Here is a 19,776-nt window from a genome sequence, read left to right as displayed (position 1 = left end):
TGAACATTCATATTGCCTGGATTTCATTCAGTGCCAATAACAACAACAGAGTTAACCTATTATGGTACACCAATGAACTTTCATTATTCTGCAACATAAACTTTACAGGCAATGCACCAAAACGCTTACCAACCTCCATTCAGCTCAACCTGATTCTGTATTGATTGTTTAACAAATAACGTTTCTTAGAGAAAGCGAGGGAGGTGAAGAGGAAGAGACAGACAGACAGACAGACAGACAGAGGGAGAATGTACTTCTCACAACTGTAAGAAATTACAGGCTGGAATCCAGCCACAATATAGATCTAGGAGTGAGAAAAGACTACGTACAGTTTCTCCATGTCTTCTCATTTCTAAGTAGAAATGAAGGTTGGAAATTAAGAAGGAATTAACGAGCAGGCTCACTGCCCCCTTCTTTTTTCCTTCTTGAATGAATGAAAAAAATGGGATAAAGCCAATATTCCACCCATTCAAAAGCACTCTTTCACAGGCAAATTGTGCCCCCTCTCTCCTTTTCAGGCTGTCAGATTAAAACGGGCCCACACAAGGAAGGCCAGGTGCTCTGCAGAAATAAAAAGGGATGTAGCACTGGAGGGATAAAACAGTGTTTCCCAACCGGTGTTCCGCGGCACACGAGTGTGCCGTGAGACACCGGCTGGTGTGCCGCGAGATGCCTGGAGGGAGGCGGGCGAGTCGGGCGGCGAGAGGCGGGGCGGCGGCGGTGAGGAGAGGCCGCGCCTCCTGCTGCTGCCTGGCGCTCCTCCTCGCAGCCGGCAGCGCTGCCTGGGCGCCTCCGCGCGACTCTGCCTCACTGGGTTTGGTCTCCCAGCAGAGACGGGTCACACGCGCACCTCCCTCCCTCCCTCAGCCTGCACGGAGGGAGAGCCAGAGAGAGGCATCGCTCCTGCGCGGCGGGAGAGGGAGCAGCCGGAGCGATGCCCCAAACGAAGGCATGGGACCGGAGGGGAAATCCTCCCGGCGTGACGCTGCACGCTGACGTCACGGGGCGGGGCTTTAATGGTGGTGTGCCGCGAGATTTTTTTTCAGTAAAGAGGTGTGCCGTTGCCCAAAAACGTTTGGGAAACACTGGGATAAAAGACTCCTCCAAATGACTGCAAGCGGCAACAGCAGCTCCTTCTTCTGCCTCTTCTCCTAACACACCACAGCACGCAGCTGTTTTTTTGCTTTCTCTGCCAGCCACCTATGCTATGCATTGACTTGTCCAAGGTATCAGTGCTAAAGAGAAGAGGCATGAAAGCAGTTGGGAAAACCAATGGGAAAGAGGAATAGGGTTCCTCTTGTCCTGGATGGGTAGTCTTTGTGAAGGTGGGCTGCACCCTGTGCAAGGACGGGTTGGGCTCCCTGCATGAAGAAAGGGTGAAACAAGGAGGTGCCGATGGGTGGCAGAACTTGGAGCACATCAGATGAAGGACAACAACTAGTTATCTGAGTACTCTGCCTTATTGGCATCCCAACCCTTATGTCCCAGCTCCAAACTCCAGCCCACCACCTAAGGGATTTGCTGTACTGTGCCACTGCTGCTGACAATAGCTTCAAAGATCCCTTGAGGTTACTCCACAGCCTTCAAGGGATCCATGGCCCACTGGTTCAGAATCACTGCTTTAGACCACATCCTGTCTCTATAGTCTCTATATAGTCAACACTCTTCAATATTCTGTAAGGGCAGAGGTTCCTACCAGGCAGTTTTGTTTTAATTCATGAACTTGAATATTTCTGCATACCTAGGGTGTCTCTCAAGCATGCAGAAGCCATGATGTGATTTTTGGATGGCCTCATTTCGCTTCTTGGTTACTGTACTTCACTATTAAAGGGAATAATTCAACATAGCACTTCATAATAGATTCTGGGTTTGAAATATTTTGGAAGCCACAAGAGTCTTTCAGTCCTACCATCAGAGCATTATTATTTCCCAAAGGGGCAAAATTCATTATATAGAAATCAATTTTCCCCCCACAATACACCTCAAAGCAACTTGCAAAAACTATAGCTTCTAGATTTATGTAAAAACAAAGGGCAATTCAGATAAAACCACAACATAATGTCAAACAGTACTTACACCAAGAGCAGCTTGGTAGGTTGCTTCAGGTGGAAAGGTAAATGAAGGCCCTGTTGTCACTGGGCTACTGGGTGGTGGGGTCACAATTAGCCCCGTAGTACTAATATGAACCTATCAAAATGTTTAAAAAAGTTAAACTCATTATGGGCCTATCAGCAGATAAAATAACTACTGTTATGAATGGAGCATATGAACCAGTGGTGTTTTCCTAAACAGTGTTAAGTCTGGTTTTGGACCACAAACCTTCAAACAAAATAAAATAAAATAAAATGAACTACAAGTATTTGTAATAGTAATAGTAATAGTGTAAGTGGTGGGCCAATGTATTCAGTCCAAGTGTTTTCATTACTTTCAGGATGTGAGGTGAACATCATCCTGAAGACTGGATTAATATTTGGAATGGGACTTTTCCCACTTCAAATGATGGCTACCTTCAGCAGTCCAGCAACATTCCCTTTGTAATTCAGAATATCCCACGGTAATGACACCACTCCCCCACAACCCCTCTCCAGTCAAGGTGAAACCACACCCTCCCATAAGTTCATATTTACCCACCCCAAAATACATTAGTATTCCCCATGACCATCTTCAGCCAGCCTAGTGACAGATATTTTTATACTCCATTTTGTTCAAGAAATCAAAATGTCATATACTTTCATGCAAAATACTTAAAAAATAATTTGTTCCATGCATGTTTTTAAACAAAAAGCTATTCATATTGAAATAAACCTTTCAGTTACTTAAAGAGCAGTAACAGCTCTCTTCAGCTTATAATATTTTGGGAGTGCATGAAAATTGTCCCTTTATGTATAATTAATGACTGCTTGCACAAACTCAGAAAGTCAGTCACAATTATCTTTGACTTATTTTGACAACCTTTTAAATTGTTCATCTAAAAAAAGCTATGATATGCTTTGTATTCTACTGCTAGAAAATTACCTGAGAAGGTGCACTGCAGGAAAGGCCTGTAAGTTCACTGATGCGGGCTGCAGCAGTAGGGTTGCTAGAGCTGATGAGGACAGGAGGACTGATTTCCATTGAATGACGATTCTGAGAAGCCTGCGAAGCCTTGTTGGACATGGTAAGAGAGGTAAAGGAGTGGCGTTTTTTGGTGTTCTTCTTGGTATCCGTGTGCTTTTGAACTGAATTGCTGTGGGATGCACCAGACGTGCCTTCCCCAGAGTCTCCTGCTGAACCTGAGGGCTTGTCCAGTTCTATCAGCTGCTTTGCTGTTGTGTTAAACTGCAAAACAATGACATGCAGAATTTAAAAATGAATAATCAGTTGTGCTTGCACATGAAGGAAGCTGGTGTTTCAAATGGAAAATGGCTTTTTTAAAGACTTTTTTTTTCAAGAAAGGAAAACATGAAGCTGTTTGCGTTGGGGCACCTCAGCAACTGACAATATGAAAGTGGGGCAGAGAGGAAGAAAGACTATACATTTGGCTGTCATTTCAAAAACAAATTTTTGAAAGTTTCCTATTTGGAAATTTTGGGTTGAGCTATCTGCTGATTCTCCATTTCTATGTGTATATTGTCAGAATTATCCCTTAAAATGTATCATTTATTCATAATTATCGGAACTCTTAATTTGTCCCTACATTTCAAAGCACAGAAAATAGTGAGCCTGGCCACCAAGATTATCTAGGAAGTCACAAGTTTATTGCAAGTATATATTACATTTTCTACCATTATTATATTGTATATTAAAATATTTTTATGGTTCTCTCACCTCAACATATGAAATAGGAAATATTCCTATTTTGTCAGCCAACATTCCTTCAGCCCAGTTTTCATCTACTCGGCGAATCACAGTCAGAATGTCATCCTACATTAAAAAGAAATACGAAATTAAGCAACTAATTTCTTTTAAGAACACATGCATTTCCTGATCAAGAATAGCACTGTTTCTCAAACTTGGGTCCCCAGCTGTTATTGGAATACAACCATCATCATCCCTGACCACTGGTCCTACTAGCAAGGGAGGATGGGAGTTGTAGTCCAGCTACAGCTGGGGACCCAAGTTTGAGAATTAATTAAAACAGAAGCAACCAACAACACCATTATTCTCATGGCTACATCCCAGAGCAATCCATTGGAGTTCTATAAAAGTTAAAGCCAAGCTCTTCCATTTATATATAAATTAAAATACATTTAATAATTTCATATACTTTGCTTGGGGGGGGTAAATCAGACTGAGGAACAGAAAAACTGAAATTAACTTCATCCAGTTATAAACAGTCTTAAAGAGCCAATTTAGTATAACATACAATGTGTTCAGATTTTAACAGGGCAGATAAGTTCAACTTCTTAGTATACCATGGGGCTTACTAGGTGACATTGAGCCCTCTCTTTGAGAGAATGAACTGGTGGCAGGGGAAATCGAACTAATTCCATCATGAATTATACTTAAAATAAAAGTTAAAACATTGTCCTTAGGGGAAATGAATGTATTAATTCTCAAAATTTAAAAACCCAAACAAAAAAAGAGAGCTTCCAATAATAAGGGAACAAGTAAATATCTGTAGGTAGGAAAGGAAAGAATTAGAAAAATAGTAAATATAAACACTGGGTGCTCATATATGTCTGTCACTAAGGTCTCATCTACACAGCTGCAAATAAAACATTTTAAATGTGTTATAAAGTACAATATACAAACATGACACTAGGTGGCAACAGTGAGGTATGCAAAATTCAATGTATTTTTCAAAACAATTTTTTTAAAAAAGCATTTTTTAAAAAAATTATGTTTTACCTTTGAGAAGGGTAAACAATCCTTGTCTGCTTCCTTGTCTTTAACTTCAAAGTCATAAAGTGCTTTGCACTGAGGTGGAGGTTGAGGTAAAGGTTTAATAATCTGGACAAAATTGGTCGGGAAAAATCCATGGACACCATTAACTTCTCCATGATACCAATTTTCATCAACTTGCCGACGTAATATGATAATGTCTCCTTTGCTGAATTTAAGATCTCCAGGCTCTTTCCCCTCATAGTTATATAATGCTTTGGCACAAGGTAACTGAGGTACACCCTACAGAGGGAGGGAAATCACATTTCATAGTCACAGAATGTAAAAGAAGTGTACACACAAAACAAGCCATTGCATTAGAAAATAAGCCATCCAACCAAACTCTGTCACTGACTTTTCATATGACTTTCATTCGCATATCAGACATCTGAATAGCTTTTAAGTTTTAAACTAAGGCTGTGTATGTGTTGTTGAACTAGAAATTTAAAAATGATTTTGAAAAAAGATAGTATAAGGAAGGATGATAAATGAAATTGCCCAGGATGCTAACTACGTTCTTCAAAAAAAAGAGTTGCTGCCATTCATAAATGAGACCATGATCCAGGCAACGATCACACCAGAAAAAAGTGGCAAGTCTGTGTTTTGTCAATTCTTCCTTCCTCTTGAGCCACTTTTCATGCTGCTTCAGAGAGTCCCCAAGCCCTTTAAAAACATTTTTGGCATCATAAGCGGCTGCAGTGGAAAATCACCCACAGTTGCCTTTCCCAGCCCCTTTTCACTGCAGAGAGTGTCACAAGAGTAGACTTCTGTTCAGTGGGCACTCCTGCCATTGAGAACAAACTCGGAATCATGGCCATGGAATATTCCTACTTTTTCCTGATTAAAAATATATGTATTTTACAGCGAACTCTGAAAATCTCTATCTAGAATTCATGATGTCCTGTGAAAGTCATGTCAGTATAATACGAATAAGGATGAAGCCATTTTTTTAAATTTGCCAGTAAAATTCCCTCTATGCCCTTGTATGATTCCTGTCTCTTCACAATGATGAGATTCCTCTTCTACAGAGAGTCTGGGAAACTGAGCACTTGTTATGTGGGAACTGGGAGACAAGGATAATTTTCTGCAAACCACAATTTCCCCTGTATCACACTACTCTAATCAAAATTTAAAGACTATCTCAAATTTCCAGGAACACTCTTTTTGCATTCTCTGCAGACATGACTTTTATCCATCTCTCATTCATATGGCTTTCTGCAAACCACAATTTGTCTACAATAAAAGTGTTCTAGAAAAATAAGGACTGCAGACTTGTTTTGTGCTCCGTGACTGGAAAAAATTAGATTCTCTCTCCAAATATACATCTCCAAAAAATGAATTGCTTGCAAACTGTTTTTCAGTACAACATTCCAGTGTTATTGTTGAGATAAAACAGCAGGAAAAGACTGAAAGGACTGTGTCAATTATTACCTATTGTATAGTCTCACTCACTCACTCACTCACTCACTCTTTGATATTTCATCCCATTCTTCCAGCTCTTCCTGTGATAACTCCTGCATAGTTCTCACTGAAGCAGTACTTTCATACTAACTGCATCACTTCATATTGCATGTTTAAATGCTGGATCAGGCCACTGGCCCATGAGGTGCAACATCCTGTTCTCACAATGGCCAACCAGATGCCTATGGAAGTCAGAAAACAGGACCTGAGCTGAACAGCACCCTCCCCACCTGAAATTCCCAGCAACTAGCATGCAGAAGCATACATCTTCCAACAGTGGAGGTAGAAAGTAGCCATCGTGGCTAGTAGTCATTGTTTGTGCAGGGCTGTTGTTTTTGTATGGAAGAATGCAATTCCATCAACAGCAGGTGGTAAAACGAAAACGAAAACACCCATTGTTACAGGTCTGGATGATAAAGGTGCAGTTGGAGCAATTGCACCAAGCCTCATGCCAGGTCTCGGGGCCCACTTCTGACACTGAGCTCAACCCTTTAGTGACAAAATATCTGCAGGAAGAGTCCTTCCTCCATACACACCCTGCCTGTCAATGATGAAAAATCTCTTAGTAAGTTACAAGTCTCACAAATCATGCTCAATATGAGAACATAAATACAAATTTGATTACAGTTCTGATAGTGCTGAAACCCTGTTTCAGTGACTGCACTACGCTGATTTACCTTATTAATGGCTGACTGTAATAGTATTAGAACAAATCAATCATACAAAGCAACTCTAATCAAACATTTGAACAGATGGTTACTGTATTCCCCCCCTTTACAATTCCAGTTAAAGTATAGCTAATATGAATGAAGTTAATCTTTAAAAGTGACATGCATGGAATACAATTGATTCTACAGTGTAATTTTCGGTAGAACTAAGCTCTACCCCAGCCACAAATAACAAGAAGAAACGGTTAAATTATACAGAAGTGAAATAAAGGAAATACTTCTTCATTCCAGTACATGTAAGCTAAAACCAGAGCAATTGGTTTGGATTATTCTTTTGGGTGCAATATATTCAGAGGCCACCAGGACACTGTCTTCACATGGTTCTCAGATTCTCTGGGTGAGAGCAAGATCACAGCTGGGGATCTTTAGCCTTTTGAACCAGCTTCCTAAATCCTTGACACCTCCCCCCCCCTCCCCATGCTCAGCAGCTTTTGGTTACTTTACAGGTCCTTGAATATTTGCTGAGTTAGTGTTTACATTTCATTCTGTCTCTGTTTCATTTGACTAGCCATGAAAGGATGGCTAAAGGTATTGTAGAGCAGTGAGAGGGATGCACCAATGTGTAGCTATAGTTTTACCCCATGAGTTATTTCTAAGGAAAAGCAGTTTAATACATGACAATATTATCCAAACTATATGTACAGATCTATGTAAACATGACTACTTTGAATGAGTTTTATTTTTGAAGTAAATTCCAAGGCTTTTGCTGAAAAAGCCACAAACTATCACCAACCATTTATCCCCAGATCAGTCTACCACTTAAGAGTTCCACCAAGACCAAGAGGTCTGGGGTGGGGAAAAAAGGAAACCAGTACTTCAGTGTTTATAGCAGCTGCATGTTCTCCTCTTTCCTTTGATGTTCTTTAAACTCTTACTGAGCACATCACCCTTGCTACCAAAAGTGCCTCTAATAATTTTAATATCTATAGCATGTGTGCATAACATCACACTTCAGGTTTTCAGTGAAATTATCTGTTGTTATTCCAGATCTCATTTTATTGCTTCAAGGAGAAGCAATTGCAGATAGTATTTCTGTTTATGCATTATATGTAAAAATGTGATTACTCTACAGCTTGCCATTCAGCATCTCAAAACTCTAGTAAATTTCCCACCCTACATCTTTTATGCTCCTTTTCTATGCTTTTTTCTGCACTTTTTAGATCTTGGCTTCTCGCTCTGCATGGTAAAGTAGAGAGCTCATTAAAATGCCCGTTTATTGTGCTTGGCTAGGTGGACCAATGGTATGAGCCAGTATTAAAGGCAGCTTCATATATTTGATGTGTAATCTATAAAGCATTTTAAATTATTTAGAAATTCAGTTATTTGACATGTGCTGGTACTTAATGGGGGCTGGTACTTTCAAAGTGTGGGTACTGCAAGTCCTCCCCCCTCATCACAAATTTCTTCAATTCCACCCACGCAAAGCTGCCCCTAACTGCTCCACTTAACTAAGCCCCTCCATGTGATCCAGGATCTAAATGGACAGAGACTGTATACTTCTGTATATCAGATGCTGAAAACAATCTGGCTCTATTGCCCTCACACTAGACTATATTAGGTGAAGACTTGCACAAGGCCACAGATCGTATACATGGCAGAAATGCACGATGAGCCCAAAACCCAACATGGCATATCCCTCAGCCATAACTCTCCAAAATATGACTCAATAGACAGAACACCCCTCCCACTCCACTTTCTTTTGGCCAAAATAAAGTTCTATTTCCCAACCTACTATGTGGCTTACTTCTAATGCATGCTAGGGATTATGGCCTATAGCTCTGATCTTCAAAAATATTAAAAAGGTCAGTAGGATTAGGTGTAGGAAAAACAGCTACCAATTAGTTTTCACCAATACAGTGAATAAAATACAATTACAATGTCCTTTCATTTTATAGTACTTTTACAGAACCAGAAAGTGTGCTAATTTGAACTACCCCTTCCTTATATGCACATGTAATAATCCACATACATACTGTAGCTGGAAAGCTGCATTCATTATTTGCTTTTATTTGAATTTCCATGCTGCATGGAACACAGTCCCCGAAATAAAGCTCTCTTTAAAGATTGGTTATGAAATTATTCTTGAAAACACCTGGTTGGCCTCTTAAAGCAACTATTTTTAACTAAAATATTAACTTGTCTATTATTAAATAGAGCACAAAAGGATGAATAATCAGGGCAGAAAATAGAAATAATGCTTGTGCCTTATGCAGAGCATAGGTTAGAGGTTTTTCGTTATGAGTAGATTTACCAAAATGTAAAATTATCAGACACAATATATTTTAACAACTGTGGCTAACCAATGCAGTGGTAAACACACAAATCTGTTATGACAATGTGTTATCATGTCATGCTGGCACAAGGAGTTTGGGCCTATGTCCACCACAACCAACTACATAACGGAACACTGTGGTAAATGCATGGTAAGTTCTCTACCTAGCAGAGTTGAAGACATCCAAAACATAGATTCAAAATGTTTGGGAGACCAGCATGGGAATTCCCAATCCTTCAAACCCTTTTTTCTATATGGAAGCAGAGGGTTGCACCCACCTCTAATAAAAATATAATAAATAAATATTTAAGAAAAATATAATGAATTGCTATGTCACTTATTTTGAGAGCTACAGAAAATCAAAGTACTATGTAGCCTTAACTTTAACTTATATGCAGAATTTATCATGCGAAAGGCTGGGCTGGATGAATCCCAAGCTGGAATTAAGATCGCCGGAAGAAATATCAACAACCTCAGATATGCAGATGACACAACCTTGATGGCAGAAAGTGAGGAGGAATTAAAGAACCTTTTAATGAGGGTGAAAGAGGAGAGCGCAAAATATGGTCTGAAGCTCAACATCAAAAAACCGAAGATCATGGCCACTGGGCCCATCACCTCCTGGCAAATAGAAGGGGAAGAAATGGAGGCAGTGAGAGATTTTACTTTCTTGGGCTCCATGATCACTGCAGATGGTGACAGCAGTCACGAAATTAAAAGACGCCTGCTCCTTGGGAGAAAGGTGATGGCAAACGTAGACAGCATCTTAAAAAGCAGAGACATCACCTTGCCAACAAAGGTCCGTATAGTAAAAGCCATGGTTTTCCCGGTAGTGTTGTATGGAAGTGCGAGCTGCATCATAAAGAAGAATTGATGCTTTTGAATTATGGTGCTGGAGGAGACTCTTGCGAGTCCCATGGACTGCAAGAAGATCAAACGCATCCACTCTTAAGGAAATTAGCCCTGAGTGCTCACTGGAAGGACAGATCGTGAAGCTGAGGCTCCAATACTTTGGCCACCTCATGAGAAGAGAAGACTCCCTGGAAAAGACCCTGATGTTGGGAAAGATTGAGGGCACAAGGAGAAGGGGATGACAGAGGACGAGATGGTTGGACAGTGTTCTCGAAGCTACAAACATGAGTCTGACCAAACTGCGGGAGGCAGTGGAAGACAGGAGTGCCTGGCGTGCTCTGGTCCATGGGGTCATGAAGTGTCGGACACGACTAAATGACTAAACAACAATGTATCTTTTTTATAAGATATTTATTAAGATTTTCAAAATATTACAAAGTAAAAATAAAAAAATAAGAAAATACAAAAAAAATACAAAAAAAATGGTTAAAAACAACTCATTCTTTCCATTACTTATTTTTCATTAGCTTATTTCCCGGACCTCCTCACGCCTCCCTTTTTTGTATTCCAGTTCAGTTTGTTGGTTCAGCAAATCTTTACCCTCTTTGTTTATCCTAATCTTTAATCTTAAAATATTGTAACGTTAAATTTTTTACCTATTAATAATCCACTTTTCATATTCCCTTATAGTATTACAGCTGAAAACCACTTATTTTCTATCCAACATCATTCTAACATTCATTAATTTTACAATATTTCTGTAAATAGTCTTTAAATTTCTTCCAATCTTCTTCCACTGACTCTTCTCTCTGGTCTCGGATTCTGCCAGTCATTTCCGCCAGTTCCACATAGTCCATCACCTTCACCTGCCATTCTTCCAGGGTGGGTAGATCTTGTGTCTTCCAATACTTTGCGATGAGTATTCTTGCTGCTGTTGTGGCATACATAAAAAAAGTTCTGTCTTTCTTTAGCACCAATTGGCCAACTATGCCCAGGAGAAAGGCCTCTGGTTTCTTCAAGAAGGCATATTTAAATACCTTTTTCAATTCATTATAGATCATCTCCCAGAAAGCTTTAATCCTTGGGCACGTCCACCAAAGGTGAAAGAATGTACCTTCAGTTTCTTTACATTTCCAACATTTATTATCGGGCAAATGATATATTTTTGCAAGCTTGACTGGGGTCATGTACCACCTGTATACCATTTTCATAATATTCTCTCTTAAGGCATTACATGCCGTAAACTTCACACCTGTGGTCCATAACTGTTCCCAGTCAGCCATCATTATGTTATGTCCAACATCTTGTGCCCATTTAATCTTAGCAGATTTCACCGTTTCATCTTGCGTATTCCATTTCAACAGCAAGTTATACATCTTTGACAAAATCTTAGTTTTGGGTTCTAACAGTTCTGTTTCTAATTTTGATTTTTTCACCTGGAAACCAATTTTCTTGTCCGAATTATATGCCTCCATTATCTGATAATAATGAAGCCAATCTCGCACTTTGTTTTTTAATTTCTCAAAACTCTGCAATTTCAGTCTATCTCCCTCTTGTTCCAAAATTTCCCAATATTTCGGCCACTTGGCCTCCATATTGAGCTTTTTCTGTGCTTTTGCTTCCATCAGTGACAACCACCTTGGGGTTTTGTTTTCCAATAAATCCTTATATCTTATCCAGACATTAAACAATGCTTTCCTGACTAAACAACAATGCTTTCCTGACTAAACATTGCTTTCCTGACTAAACAACAATGTAGCCTTATACAGTATGGTAAAATACAGTTTGGAAAAATCTAACCCTTGTGCTTTTTAAAAAAACACAAATATTATGTTTCATACTATATCATACTATATCCGCTAGCCCAACTTTTACAGTTTTTATCAGCAAAAACTTAGAAAGCATCCTTAGTTTGTCCTGCTAAAAAGAACAGATGGAAATATCTGGTTTAAAACCAACAACAAAAAGTGCACAATGCTCATCTGCTGAAACCTAGAAGCTTTTATATTTTAAAAGCAAACAATGTCTCTGGATGGTATCCACCTATTGTATTTACTCAAATGTAATATGCAGATTATTTGGCCAAATTATGTCACGAAAATTAGGGTGTGCACTACATTTGATGGCACATTAGATCCTTTTTTTGTTTCAAAGTTTTGAAAAATCATCCATCGTAATAAATATTGAGGTGCGCATTCAATTTGATGGCACATTAGATCTGAGTAGATATGGTAGCAGAATAAATCCATTGGCCCTATTAAACATCCTCCAATATAATAATGCCCACACACACTATAAAGAGCTCAAAACCCACCTACTCTCAGCAGCCAGAAACATCATAGCCAGACACTGGAGAGACCTGTCAGAAGCAAAAACGGATCAATGGTATCAAACTATATGGAAAACGGACTTATTACAAAAATTAACCAATAGACTGAAACTGACACAGGGACAAATAGAAGAAGACGCCTTCACTCAAGTATGGCTCCCCTTTATCACATACACAGCCCAACAAGAACCTACCAACAGCATTTGAATCAATATGGGCTGAACTTACCCAACAACCCCCCCCCCCGAACAAACCTCACTGCAGCCAACTAAAGATAACCAACCACGCCCTGAGCACCCCAACTTCTCTCACTAAAATGTATGTTTGTGTGTATGCATATGCATATGCATATGCATGCATACATACATACATACATGTATGTGTGTGTGTGTACATATACATATAAAATGAATGAATAGAGAACCTACTCAAGTGACACTGGCATAACTCGTCACAAACATACTAAATATTACCACCCCAATCTCCTCTCCCCCTTCTCTCTCCCACTCTTCTTCCGCCCCCATCTTATTCTGTATAATGTTTCACATCAAATGTAAAAAAGGACTATATGACCTGAAAAAAGACAATGCACATTTTTTGTGAACCATGAAAATCTTTAATAAAAATTATTTTTTAAAAAATGAAACAAGATATGGTACCTCATCCCCACTCTCCACTGAAGAGCAGGCAAATTTATCGAGTAGCCAAAAAAGACTTCGTCCTGAATACAAAGCTGCAATTTATAAGCTCTTAGCCCTCTTTCAGTTTGATTTTATCATTTTTATTCCATGGTGTGAAACTGGAGACTATATTGTTTAGGACTATAAATACCAGCCAGCAATCCTAACTTACATTTTTATCCCTTGCTCTTTAGGAGCCAATGAAAATAATACTTCCGTGAATGACCTTGAAGCATTGCTGGAACCACATAAAAGAGTGAAATGCCTAATAGGAAGTCATACTTTATACTTGCTAGGATAAGAGTGTATAGCGTCAAGGCCAATGTGGGACATGTGTAGCAATAGCTTGAAAAGATTGTATTAAAATTTAAAATCACTCTCAAACTACATTTGATGCCCAGGAATTCATAGATTAGCAGGTTTGACCATGACTAGTTTTTAACACAATGAATCAGTATCAAAATTGAAAGGAAACATTCCTAGATACTGGAAGCCATATAGGAACATACATATGAAATAATCCCACTAAAAGTTCACTATGAATGCAGCATATTTAGGTAGGAAAATATTTGTGCAGGTCAAAGGTAAGGCCCTCACAAGCACAATAGAGAAAGGCTGAACAGAAGAAAGCAATGAAAAGAATGGGTAATTAACTTCCCCTATTGGAATGACAATTCTAAGATCAAAGCAAAAGGAGAATTAAGAGCATGTAAACTACAACATTGCATCCAGCTTTGTTCCTGGATATTATATATTCAGAATGAAGTTTGTTTGGTTTTTGGACAAAAGAACAAACTGGTATAATAAAATAAAAAATAATAGTCCAGTAGCACTTTAGAGACCAACTACGGTAAGTCTCTAAGGTGCTACTGGACAATTTTTGTAATTTTTTAATATGTTTCAACTGCATCAGACCAACATGGTTATCTACCTCAATCTAGTAACTAGTATAATGTTCCAGCTAGTCTTAAAATACGGTATCTGCTAATCCCACAGTCAAGTTCACTTCAGTCTGAAACTAATAGCAGGATAAAAGTAGTGAAATAAAATTATTACACCCTTGTTATGTAGATAATCAAGCTTTGATCTTATGATAGTCTTGCTGGATATTATGAACCAGGAAGAAATACCATGGACTAGACTGCCCTTCTAACAGTGGCACAATTCCAGACTGCAGCAAAATGAGGGGAAAAATAAAAGTCCTCCTACTAGCCAAGAATAGAATTTTAAGATTTGGGAAACATTGTCTATGGTTAAGCTCTCAATTCAATTAAAGCTGCAAGATGACATCATAGCTACAACATTAAACCTAATTCTCTTGTTTTCCTTGCATGATTAAGAGTTCCAGATTGCATTATTTTGTAACACTTTGGTTGGTCCAAATAAGCATATCACCCAACTGTGGATTATGGAGGGTTTTTTTTTTCTTACGGACACAAACAACTACCTTTGTTTTTTTTCTTTTGAAATGAAAGATAACCCAGATTCTTTTCATAAGTATTTTACTGCAATCCTATATACATTTACCCAAGAGTAAGTATCACTTTACTCAGAGATATGCATAGGGCTTCTTTTTAAAGTACTGGTATATATTTGTTACCAAATTATTTTATGCATGTATTCAAGCAAACCTTGCTTTGCATTTTCCTTGATGTTTTTGTTAATTCATAAACTTTGCTATTCCCAAGAGGAGTTGTGTTATTCAGTCAAACTGTAAACAAAAAAAATCTAAAAGTTTAAGAGCTAATTAAATTTCCCCTGTAAATGATGCAAAGGAAAAGGCAGCCAGAAGTTCCATAGCCTGTTTTACCATTGTGAAGTTACTAGTTTCCTCCATATGATTGTGAGTGTTGCTGGCAAAAAAATGGATACAATGTGGCATCCAGATGTTGAAACAAACAGAATATGAACTTGTCAATTTATCATAGCTTTAGGAAGAAAACATTAAAGTTCAATGAAAGAAATATATATTGCTGGCAGAAAAAGAATATTTTCAGCATGCTTTGGCTTTTAAAAAATATCTAAGGCACCTTATAACACTAAAACCTACAGCCAATAAAAAGTTACAACGTTACAGCAATATTAAAATAATAATCCCCTAAAAAACTAAACAGCAGCAGCACAACACTCAAATAAAAATTCACCAAAGTTGGTTGATGTTCATCCTTGTTATGTTGAGCATCTCTGAGGCTCAGACTGAGTTTGGGGAGATTCTACTGCCTTTCTTACAGAACACTCTCAATACTTTAAGTTGTGTGACTTTAATTATATTAGCCCAGGCATAGGCAAACTCAGCCCTCCAGATGTTTTGAGACTACAATTCCTATCATCCCTGACCACTGTTCCTGTTAGCTAGGGATGAGGGGAGTCCCAAAACATCTGGAGGGCCGAGTTTGCCTATGCCTGTATTACCCACAATAAAACAAGTGGTGCACACAATGGTTTGTGCATGCCTGAAAAACATTTGTCACCTTCATCAAAGTCTACACACTTTTTTAAAAAGCTCTTCAAGTCTGAAAAGTAATCTGGTAGAGGAACTGCTATATGCAGAGATGGATGGTCTAACTTTTCATACCAAGTGGGCGGCAAGAGTACTTCGACACAGAATCCATGGGCCACACAATGAATTAAATTTCTGTATCGTAAATTAAAGTCCTTGTCATATATTCAGTATTATTTAATATACACAACATAGTTAATTATAAGGTAAGGGTAAAGGTACCCCTGACCGTTAGGTCCAATCGCGGACGACTCTGGGGTTGCGGTGCTCATCTTGCTCTATAGGCTGAAGGAGCCAGCGTTTGTCCGCAGACAGCTTCTAGGTCATGTGGCCAGCATGACTAAGCCGCTTCTGGCGAACTAGAGCAACGCACGGAAACGCCATTTACCTTCCCACCAGAGCAGTACCTATTTATCTACCGTATTTTTCGCCCCATAAGACGCACCGGCCCATAAGACGCACCTAGTTTTTTTGGGGGGAAATAAAGGGGAAAAATTTTTATTTCCCCCTCAGGTGCGCTGCGCTAATCCCGAAGCTTGGGGCGTGCGGAGCTCAGCACGCCCCAAGCTTCTGGGTGCCGGCAAGATCTCCGCTAGCCGTGGGAGAGCCGGGCGCCTCTCCCAGGGCTAGCGGACAGCTGCGCTAATCCCGAAGCTTGGGGCGTGCGGAGCTCAGCGCGCCCCAAGCTTCTGGGTGCCGGCAAGCAGTCCGCTAGCCCTGGGAGAGCCGCGGGGCTCTCCCAGGGCTAGCGGATCACTGCGCTACACCAGAAGCTTGGGGCGTGCTGAGCTCAGCGCGCCCCAGGCTTCTGGGTGCAGGCAAGCTCTCCACTAGCCCTGGGAGAGCTGGGTCTCCCACAGCTAGCGGATAGCTTCCTGAAGCCTGGAGAGCGAGAGGGGTCGGTGCGTACCGACCCCCCTCGCTCTCCAGGCTTCAGCGAAAGCCTGCATTCGCCCCATAAGACGCACACACATTTCCCCTTCATTTTTGGAGGGGGAAAAGTGCGTCTTATAGGGCGAAAAATACGGTACTTGCACTTTGACGTGCTTTCGAACTGCTAGGCGGGCAGGAGCTGGAACCGAACAACAGGAGCTCACCCTGTCGCGGGGATTCGAACCACCGACCTTCTGATCGGCAAGCCCTAGGCTCTGTGGTTTGGACCACAGCGCCACCCACATCCCTATAGTTAATAGTTAACTATAGTTAAAGGAGCGCTTTGCTGCCGACCGCCAGCATTTTAAAAGCCCCCGCTGTCCCGGGGCGATTTAAAAAGCTGGCGGGCGGCAGCGAAGCCTCTGCTGTCCCGGGGCAATTCTAAAATGCTGGCGGGCAGCAGCGAAGCCTCTGCTGTCCCGGGGTGATTTTAAAATGCTGGCGGGCGGCAGCGAAGGCTTCGCTGCCGCCCGCCAGCATTTTAAGATCGCCTGGGACAGCGGAGAAGTCTCCGCTGTCCCGGGAAGGCAGGCGGGGGGGGAGCAAAGACTTTTGCCCCCCACCGGCCTTCAGAAGAGGTCCAGGACCTCTTCTGAAGGCCGGCGGTGGGCGAAAGTCTTTGCTCCCGACCGCCAGCATTTTAAAAGAGGTCCCCGGAGATTTCCCTATGGGCTTTCTTCTTGCGAAGCAAGCCCATAGGGAAATTCGTCTTGCGGAACGACTCAAAAACGGAAAACTCTTTCGTCTTGCGAGTTTTTCGTTTTGCGAGGCGTTCGTCTTGCGAGGCACCACTGTAATTTTTAAACAAATTTAATACACAAACATATGTATGTGATTTCATTAACAACACATGACACAAAGAATAAACATTTAAGGCTTTAATATGATTTTTTTTCTTGAATGTTGCTGAGGGCTACCAAAAAGAGGTTGTGTGGGCCACATGTGACTTGCGGGTTGTGTGCTCCAGCTTTGATCTAAATTCTTCTGGGTATGCAGTGAGATATGCTGCTTTGAGAAAGCTTTAAATCAGAGGTGAGAAGAAGTAGATCAGGATCTACTGAAATATCTCTCTAAGTAGATTCAGCAAAGATTTCTGACTCCCATTTGTGATTAGCAAGAACTTCTAACTTCTTGCAAAATGAAATGCACACATCTCAATTATAATGTAATCACCTGAGAGGGCAGGTTGTGGAAGGATTCTGAGCTCAGTTAAGTTCTGGTACTGAAAACAAATATTACATACTTTGCACATTAACATTTGAAAGATCAGTGAATGGGAAATCAAGTCTCCATTGGCAAATGTAACTGAGCTGCCATTAGTTATAAAGATGAAATATGCAACAAATTATAGCTTCTTCTGATCACTTCCTTTAAAAGCTGGGTTTACATTTCAAAACCACCCATTATATGGCTTTAAAGACAGAAAATGTATGCATTCCCTTTTTAAATTTATTAGTGACTTGAGTAGTTTTTGTTGTCTTTTAAGGGAAATTTATTACCGGTAAGTGACAAGAAAGTACTTTTTTTTTTTTTTAAGAATACAAGCAAATTTTTTCTCATTGGCCTTTACTATTCTACAGACAATAACTGCTACTGTCCAGAGTTGAAATGACCTTTGCACCTCCACCTACTTTGTTTCCTTTTGGAATGCCATTCATCCTTTTGAAACACAATTCAACTAATTATTGCCTTATTTTTTCCTGCTGCATTTTTCTACTTTTCAGGAAGTGGGTATCACTGTACAAGCAACTGAGGTTTCATCTTCTTCTGGCAGGACCATCAAGGACAAATATGTACTAGTGTTAGATGTCATACATTGCTGCCTGCAGTATCTGCAGGGTGGGGCAAGAATACCAACTAGTCAGTATTTGACTTACCCAACTAGGAAAACTACTCTGTGTATTTTGCTAATACACTTGTGAAAACTTCTAAACAGCACTTACAGGTGTTTCTTAAGGTACCACATGTACAGAATCAATTTTATATATACACAAGAGATGGTATCCAACAATTTCTGTCTACTAATGGAAGGGAGAAAAGCCAAACCTAGAGAATATAACCGCTGACCAATTAATAGATACTTATACTTGTTTTAAAAGTTTTACCAATTTTATCTGTGTTTTAAGGCTAAATATTTTAATGTATACTTGTTTTAATAGTTTTGCAAATGTTATATATTTTATTGAGTTTTATTATGTATTACAGAGCTTTTTGATTAAGCTGTTTTAAATATAAACTCGTATGTAGTCTATAACAACTAAAGCTGTTAGTTAAGGCAGCTCCCTTAGGGTTTTAGACTTTGGAGAAAACCTGCTGCCTTGGGAGATGCCAGAATGAAAAAAAATTGTAATGAAAAGGTAATGTGTGATAGTCAATATGGTAAAAAATGTTTCTTAATTAGCCCAAATGTTGCTGTTCCACCTGCAAGCAAAATCTATTAGGCTTCATCATAATCCAAATTAAACAATTAAAACTGTCATGTAAAGGGAATATTTAATGTAACAACCTGCTCATTCATGACTGTAATATTTCTGAAAAACTATAAGAGGCTCTGTAAAAAAATCTTTTCATATCCAACAAAAGAGAATTTAAGTTAGCTCTTAATGACAATTTTATTGGCACACAAATGGTTTGGTAAATTATTGAATTACATACAATGCACACAAAAAAGGGTATACAGACCATGGATTTATTTGCCTATGCAGCTTGAAGTTATGGTTAATTTATATATGCTTTTTTCCTACTAAAGTCTGATTTCATTTTCCAGACATTTACAAGTTAAGGAATGGACAGCAGATAAAGCTAAAGACTTGCTATAGAGCTATTTCCTCCATGGAATTTTAAAAAAACTTGATTAAGTTAAATGCTATAAATGTCTACAGAGACATCTTTAACACAGAGCAATCTTTACAGTATCTAAAAAAAAATTCTGTAACAATCTGTCTGGCTGTATGAATCAATGATGTCCTGAATATACCTTCTAATCTCTGCCTCACTATTTAATTTTCTGTCATCAGTGCATGAAGATATGCAGTCAAAAGAAAGTAACAGGGATGCAGAAGCTGAACAACAGGTTCGCAGTGATGCACATGTGCACAGTCTCACATGCTTTGAACACATGCAAAATTGTTGTTGCGTGTATATAAATTTTTAAAAAA

The 19,776-nt window shown here is 39.6% G+C and overlaps 1 protein-coding gene across 3 annotated transcripts in view; it reads right to left on the bottom strand.

The window, feature by feature from the left end:
- The window catches only part of SH3RF1 (SH3 domain containing ring finger 1), a 46,186-nt gene that overhangs the window by 14,003 nt on the left and 12,407 nt on the right, over nucleotides 1-19,776 (bottom strand). For all 3 annotated transcript variants that reach the window (XM_081208806.1, XM_081208807.1, XM_081208805.1), the window contains exons 3-6: nucleotides 4,831-5,106; nucleotides 3,808-3,903; nucleotides 3,016-3,318; nucleotides 2,077-2,187 (exon numbers count right to left, since the gene is read on the bottom strand). In XM_081208806.1, coding sequence (XP_081064932.1) covers nucleotides 2,077-2,187; nucleotides 3,016-3,318; nucleotides 3,808-3,903; nucleotides 4,831-5,106 — 786 coding nt within the window. The remainder of the gene's footprint in view (nucleotides 1-2,076; nucleotides 2,188-3,015; nucleotides 3,319-3,807; nucleotides 3,904-4,830; nucleotides 5,107-19,776) is intronic.

This window comes from Podarcis bocagei (assembly GCF_964188305.1).
Source record: "Podarcis bocagei genome assembly, chromosome: 9".
NCBI lineage: Eukaryota > Metazoa > Chordata > Lepidosauria > Squamata > Lacertidae > Podarcis > Podarcis bocagei.
This window is presented reverse-complemented; position numbering and strand designations above follow the sequence as displayed.